The 7,952-nt window shown below is 35.8% G+C and overlaps 1 protein-coding gene across 1 annotated transcript; it reads left to right on the plus strand.

Moving 5' to 3' along the window:
• The first annotated feature begins 6,741 nt into the window (after nucleotides 1-6,741).
• On the plus strand, nucleotides 6,742-7,686 carry LOC124526380 (olfactory receptor 13D1). The gene has a single exon (XM_047099361.1). It carries the CDS (start codon nucleotides 6,742-6,744, stop codon nucleotides 7,684-7,686), a length of 945 nt encoding a protein of 314 aa, XP_046955317.1.
• The last annotated feature ends 266 nt before the right edge of the window (nucleotides 7,687-7,952 follow it).

The following is a 7,952-nucleotide window of genomic DNA, read 5'->3' on the forward strand; positions in this document are numbered from 1 at the left end:
AAATGATAATAAAATTATAGTAAAATATCAAATTATTGAAGGACATAAAAGGAAACCCAAGTAAATTGTGAAGCTCTATTTTGCTCATGTTAGGAAATTTAAAAATAAATATATTCATTTGCCCCAATTTTTAAAAATTCAGTATCATTCCAAACAAAATAAAATAGGATTTTTTTACATTTGTCACATTGATCCTAAAATTCATGGAAGAGTAAAGAGCCAAGAATAGCCAAAACTGTGCTGTAGAATAAGAAATGCACATTCACTATATCAGATACCAAGGCTGATCATAAAGCTATAGTACATCAGATAGTGTGGTATTGATTCAGGTAAAGACAAGTATATCAAAGGAACAGAGATGAGAATCAAGAAATACCATAGGTATACATAGAAGTTTATTATATCCAAAATGAACTGACATTTGATATAAAGTAGCATTATTTATCAGGGAGAAAATGGATGAACTATCAAATAAATGGTACCTGGGTACTGAATTAATTGTACTGAAAAAAAGATTAAAACTCTACCTCCACACTGTGTCCAAAATAAATTTGAGACATATTAAATATCTAAATGCAAAAAAAAAAATCTACAACTATAAAACATCCAGAAAAAAATGAAACATGTGCTATAAAATTGAAGTACAATTGATTGTTCCTCTTTTAAAATTATGTGTTCCATTCCCTTATGTGTACTGAGACCTTCTAAGTATGTTATGTTAATTCCCACAAAAACTCTACAAAGTAATGTTACCTCATTTTATATCATGTGTATGTTAAGTTTCTTGCTCAAGGTGTAATTATTATAGATGAGCTAGTCTCCTTGCTAAGTTGAGTGTTCTCCTAACTAAAGCCTATACAACTGTGGTGATGCTTGGAAGAAAATAAATGGAGACAGAATTAAAACACTAAACCTGGCTTTCACAAAGAATAAACAATCCTCCAAGACTGTCATTACCTTCAAAGAGCTGTGCAAAAAAAAAAAAAAAAAAAAAGGAAAATTGCCAAGAATCTAACAAAAAACAATTTCATTTTCACTTGTTTCATGTGCCCCCCCATCCATTTACCAGGTAAAAAAATATTATGATGTCCATTAAAAATGTCCAATAAAATGAGAAAATACATAAATTTTAAACAGCAAGTTATAAAACAGGAAACGAAATGTGTTCTCATATTTTCACTGTATGTCATATATGCATAAAAGTAATCAAAATACCAATAGTTTTCTCCAAAATTGTGCACTTATCTTATCCATTAGGCTTTTCTTAATTTCCCAAACTTCCCACAATGAATAGGTATCATTTCTATAATCAGGGGGAAAAAATTAAGTAAGAGAAGAAAATTTCTTTGTAAGGTACAATTTAGGTCTTTGGCACATTATTTCTAATGTATCTAAAAGTTATTATCTTCAGCAAGATTTAAAAGTTCAACTTTAAATCACTTCTGGGATTACAGAGTCTCTTAGAAGAAAACAGAGGAGAATTTAAATTGGCTACTACAGCCACCAGTGTGCCCTCTGGAAATGTTTAGGGCCTAGAGGTTAGAGTACCTCTGTGGCAGACTGACTTACTACCGACACAAATTAATAACATGAATTTCCATTGGAGACAAAAGCTTTATTTTTGATCTGCCCCCTTACCACTACTAGCAATCATCTGGAACTGTGGGATACTTCTCTGTGGGTTCTAAGGGCAGGACTATAGCCCTAAGAGAAGACAGCTAAGATTCTACCTAATCTAAATAGGAATAGCAGCAGCAACTTCTGTGTGTAGACAGAAAATAGTGAAACACTGGAGAAAGGGAATGCTGACTAGAGAGATCCATGCTTGTATCTAAAAATGGCTTCCTCGTTTTGAAGACTGTAGTCCCAATAAACCACACTATCTACTGTGAATGGAGAATCTGAGGATCCTACACTGATGATTAAATGAGGTAGACGTAAGCAGAGTTGGGAAGAGTTTTTTTCAGAAAAGAGAGAAAACATGGGAGTTGGGAATTCTGAACCATTTATTTTATTTGAAAAGTTTTTAATAAAACAGTGAAAATCTTGGGAAATGAGATACTGTTGGGGGAAGGAAATATCTTGGATACTTATAACATCACTTTAGCTGTTTTTACTCACCATGGAAAAATTTTTTTAAACGGCAGCCTAAGAGTTCAGATTAAACTAACATGTATTGTGCACTCCCTCTGTACTGAGACCTTCTAAGTATGTTATGTTAATTCTCACAAAAACTCTACAAAGTAATGTTACCTCATTTTATATCATGTGTATGTTAAGTTTCTTGCTCAAGGTCTGTGCAACTATTAAGCCACAGAGTCAAGACTGAACTCTAGGCCTCCTGACTCTAAGACAACTGTTCTTACAATTAAAGTACTATTTTGGGGAGGCGCCTGGGTGGCTCAGTAGGTTGAGTGACCGACTTCAGCTCAGGTCATGATTTTGCGGTCTGTGACTTCGAGCCCCGCTGTCAGCTGTGCTGACAGCTCAGAGACTGGAGCCTGCTTCAGATTCTGTGTCTCCCTCTCTCTCTGCCCCTTCCCCGCTCATGCTCTTCTCTGTCAAAAATAAATAAACATTAAAAAAATAGTAAATAAAATAAAATATAGTACTTTCCATAAAGATAACTTACTAGCAATAAGAACAAAAGAGTAAAAAAGAACAAAAGGCTCCCATGGCACAAGCCTAGAAATTATTAGATAGCATGTTCTAATCAATCCCAGAAGTGAGTCTACGGGTCAGACAAGGGCTCCTACAAAATAAGAGCTTAAAGCTTCAGCTGTGCTACCAGTGACAGAGAATTGTATTTGGTACCCACACAGTAATGTTAGTAGAAAAAAAAAAAAAAACACCTCAGGATAATTCTCAAGACCATACTGAAAGTGGAGAAGAGGACCTATTTCTAACTCACCCAGTATTGCTTATTATCAACACCTTTCAGAGCTCCTAGGTCATTTATTTGAGCAAGCATTTGGGATCTCCTGTCAGAGATGTTGTACTATACAAAACAAAGGTGCTTCATAAACAGTAGGAAAAACTGGATACAGGATACAGATGTAATATTTAGTGCTGAAATTTTCTTCTGAAGGAAATCTTCCATGTGAGTGTGCCATACTATGCTTCAAAAAGTTCCTTGAGTTAAAATCAGGGAGCATAGGTAAGTACTTGAGCTTTACAAACTACTCTTCTCTTCTATTGGTAAACATGGGGAGAAAAAGGGTGAATGCTTCACAATCCATAATCCTCAAGCAGAGTTTCCTTTCTTTCCATAGGTGATGCCCAATGGGTACATATCTAATGAGCAGGCCTTTGGAATAAGATAAACAAAACCTGGAGAACAAGAAACTGAAATTCTACCACTTCAGGGCAGAAAGAAAAAAGCATAGGTAACAGAAGTTCCTGATGTTTTCTTATGCTCCTTCCTACCCACCCGGTATCTCCTCCTTTTCTTGTGATTCTGTTGGATTCTTTATACTGCATCCTTTCTGCACTGCTAAGCTTGGTCACATTTAAATGGTTAGTTCTAGAATCCTTTTGCAAACTTAAGTCAATATGTCTGTTGATGGTGGATGTATGAGATTGAACTTGGAACACTAAAGGGCATTAAATTAGTCTCTGTAACATAAAGCCCCTGTCCAATTTCCTGTCCATTGACTATTTTATTTCCTACTTGAGTTTCAAAGAAAACTGGGGCAAAATCTCTGGATGTATGAGGAACTATTCCCTTCTAAGAAAAATTTGAAGTATTATTTCTGATATTTATACCCATAAAACATAGGTTAAGAATTCTTTGGAAAAGATAGAAAAAATTATTAATGCCCCAATTCCCATATTCCAGAAGAAACCAGTTAAAATTGTGTGTGTGTGTATGTATATATATACATATAGCCATTTGTATTATTAAAGAAATTCTTTTTCTTCATGTAATATTATATCATGAGCATTGTCCCTTATCCTTAACTCTTCTTCAAGACTATAATTTGCACTGGTGATATTACATGTGCCATTATGTACTCTCATGTGTATACAATAACCACAACATACTAGAATGGCAGCACCCTAGACGAAAAAAATTGTAACACCTACTAAAGCATGATTGAATTGATATATTACATGCAATGCCATTTATTTTTTTCTATTCTATTGTTGGATGGGGGGGGATGTTAAGTAATAATAATAATAATAATGCATCTTTGAATGACTTTTAGGAAAATATCTCCAGAGTCTCACCATTTGAAATTATGTTGACCAATCGTTTAAGAAAGATAATCTTTATCATCTTAGTGATTTATCCCCCTAGGTCTAGACTACTAAGAGGTTTTATCAAGAATCAATGTTATGTTCTATCATTGCTTTAGGCATCTATTTAGATGACAATATTCTATTTTTCAATTTCCAAGCATTAATTTACAATTTCATGCTTTAATAAAAATAAATGTCATCATTTTAGTATGTAGCTTGGATATACTTTTTATGATATGTTCCTTCTATCCCCACTTTCTTGAGGGTTTTTATAAAGAAAGGATGCTGAATTTTGTCAAATGCTTTTTCTGCATCTATTGACAGGTTCTTATCCTTTCTTTTATTAATGTGATGTATCACATTGATTGATTTGCAAATGTTGAACCAGCCCTGCAGTCCAGGAGTGAATCCCACTTGATCATGGTAAATAATTCTTTTTATATGCTACTGAATTCAATTTGCTAATATCTTGAGAATTTTTGCATCCATGTTTATCAGGAACAATGGCCTGTAATTCTCCTTTTTTGCTGGGTCTCTGGTTTGGAAATCAAAGTAATACTGGCTTTGCAGAATGAGTCTGGATGTTTTCCTTCCATTTCTATTTTTTGGAACAGCTTGAGAAGGATAGGTATTAACTGATTTAAATGTCTGGTAGAATTCTCCAGGGAAGCCATCTAGTCCAGGACTCTTATTTGTTGGGAGATTTTTGATAACTGATTCAATTTCTTCACTAGTTATGGGTCTGTTCAAATTTTCTATTTCTTCCCGTTTGAGTTTTGGTAGTGTGTGGGTGTTTAGGAATTTGTCCATTTCTTCCAGGTTGTCCAGTTTGTTGGCATATAATTTTTCATAGTATTCCCTGATAATTGCTCATATTTCTGAGGGATTGGTGCTAATAAATCCATTTTCATTTGTGATTTTATACATTTGGGCCCTTTCTCTTTTCTTTTTGAGAAGCCTGGATTTACCAATTTTGTTTATTTTTTCAAAAAACCAACTCTTAGTTTCATTAATCTGTTCTGTTATTTGGGGGGGTGGGGAGGATTCTATATTGTTTATTTCTGCTCAGATCTTTACTATTTCTCTCCCTCTGCTGGGTTTGGGGTTTCTTTGCTGTTCTGCTTCTAGTTCCTTTAGGTGTGCTGTTAGATTTTGTACTTGGGATTTTTCTTGTTTCTTTAGACAGGCCTGGAATGCAATGTATTTTCCTCTTAGGACTGCCTTTGCTGCATCCCAAAAGGTTTGGACTGTTGTGTTTTCATTTTCATTTGTTTCCATATATTTTTTTAATTTCTTCTTTAATTGCCTGGTTGACCCATTCATTCTTTAGTAGAATGTTCTTTAACCTCCATGTATTTGGAGGTTTTCCTGTGGTTGATTTCAAGCTTCATAGCACTGTGATCTGAAAGTATGCATGGTATGATCTCAATTCGTTTATATTTATTGAGGGCTGTTTTGTGAGTTTGGATACACTTTTTATTCTTTACATATGCATTCATAATTGAGATTGACCATAGTTTTACTCTGACAGTTTTGGGTAAAAAGGCAATTTTAGTTTGATAAAATAATTTGCAAAGTGTTCCATAACCTTTTCACATTGGAACATATTATAGAGCACATTATTTGTTTCTTAAAAGCATAAAATAACTATCATAAGTATTCTGTATCCAGTGTCAATTTTGAAAGTCTAGTACTCACAATGAGATCCCTATTACACATCACAGTAAATGTGGCACAGAATGTGTTGAATAAATGAGTGAGTGAAGAATACTAGCAGAATGGAAAGCACCGGGTTCAGTGACAACACATAATCAGGACCCTACTTAGACTAGGAGGTTAGAAACTTTTGCTAGAAAGATAATATCTAAGTTGGGAGAAGCCCTTTCAGCTTAACAAAACAGCATATACAAATGCATGAAGAAGAAAGAGAATATGTAGTATTTCATGAAAGTAAAAGAAATTTAATATGGCCATTTCATAGCATTGAGGGTATCAGTAGTGGCTTCAGAATTTCTACATTAGAGGGACTTAGGGGTGACAGTTTGGTTGACGAAGGTACTAGAGAACTTTCCATGAAGTTGTGTTGCATACCAAACACATTGCTTTTCCTTAGACTGTATTTCTCTGTTGGATGTCGTTTGTGGCGAGGCTAATGAAGATTACTGTGAAGCAAATCTACCCAATAATCCTTCCTTGACACCATCAGTGGGGAGAAATAGCAGAAGTGGATTAAGATAGGCTTTGTGTGACGGATTGTTTTTGGTGAAGTTACTGGCTTTGCTTTCTCTTATTCACCCTGGATTAGAAAATATCTTCCCTCATGTGGGACCTTTTCTGAACAGAAAGACAGCTATTCCTCTTTCATAACTTTTTCCTCAACACCCCCACCCAAGGATAAAACAAAATAATGGAAGTTAAAGTGATTTGATAAATCTATATCATAAATTTAAATTTCCCTGAGTCTTGTCCTTTTCTAAACCCTGAACGTGACATGGATACATGAAGATGGGGAATGATTCAACCGTGACCAAATTCTTTATGGTGGGACTTTCCAAATACCCAGAGCTCCAGCTTTTTCTGTTTGTGCTCTGCCTCATCATGTATGTGATAATTCTGCTGGGAAATAGCCTCCTCATTGTCATCAGCACATTTGATTCTCGCCTCCACACCCCCATGTACTTCTTCCTTGGGAACCTCTCATTCTTGGACATCTGCTACACATCATCATCCATTCCCCCGATGCTTGTCATATTTAAGTCTGAGAGAAAATCTATCTCCTTCATTGGCTGTGCTCTGCAGATGGTTGTCTCCCTTGGGTTGGGCTCCACTGAGTGTATCCTCCTGGCTGTGATGGCCTATGATAGGTATGTGGCCATCTGCAACCCACTGAGGTACCCCATCATCATGAACAGGGTGCTTTATGTGCACATGGCTGCTTGGTCCTGGATCATAGGCTGCCTAAACTCCTTAGTGCAAACAGTCCTGACAATGGTATTACCTTTCTGTGGGAATAATGTCATTGATCATATTACCTGTGAGATCCTGGCTCTTCTTAAACTCATATGTTCAGATATCTCCATCAATGTGCTTATCATGACAGTGGCAAATATTGTTTTACTGGTGATTCCTCTGCTGTTAATTCTCATTTCCTATGTTTTTATCCTCTCTTCCATCCTGAGAATTAATTCTGCTGAAGGGAGAAAGAAAGCTTTTTCTACCTGTTCTGCCCACCTGACTGTGGTTATCCTGTTCTATGGTTCAGCCCTTTTTATGTACATGAAGCCCAAGTCAAAGGACACAAAAGCATCTGATGAAATCATTGGACTGTCTTATGGAGTGGTAACCCCGATGTTGAATCCCATCATCTACAGCTTGAGGAATAAAGAGGTGAAAGAGGCTGTGAAGAAAGTCTTGAGCAGACACCTGCATCTATGGAAAATATAAGAGGTCTTGAGGCATGTGATACCCTCCATGTTGAGACCGGATCAGATCTTTTGTGTTCACAGAGGAAGTCAGAGAACCCAGTATTAAGAGAACTTATCTCCTAGTAAGTCCAAATATAGGACTTATATTCTTTTCAACACAGAAGTCTCATGTAAGCCTTCTGAATAATGTCTAGTCTGCAGTTTCTAGTTGTATGTAGCTCTGCCATTTGGTTCCATACAGGGCACATGGCTTTTCCTCAAGATAAATCTCCCTCTTCTCTGCTT

This window comes from Lynx rufus, unplaced genomic scaffold (assembly GCF_022079265.1).
Source record: "Lynx rufus isolate CCGP_SWC_20201006 ecotype Redwood Valley unplaced genomic scaffold, mLynRuf1.p SCAF_10, whole genome shotgun sequence".
In the NCBI taxonomy this organism is placed as follows: Eukaryota; Metazoa; Chordata; class Mammalia; order Carnivora; family Felidae; genus Lynx; species Lynx rufus.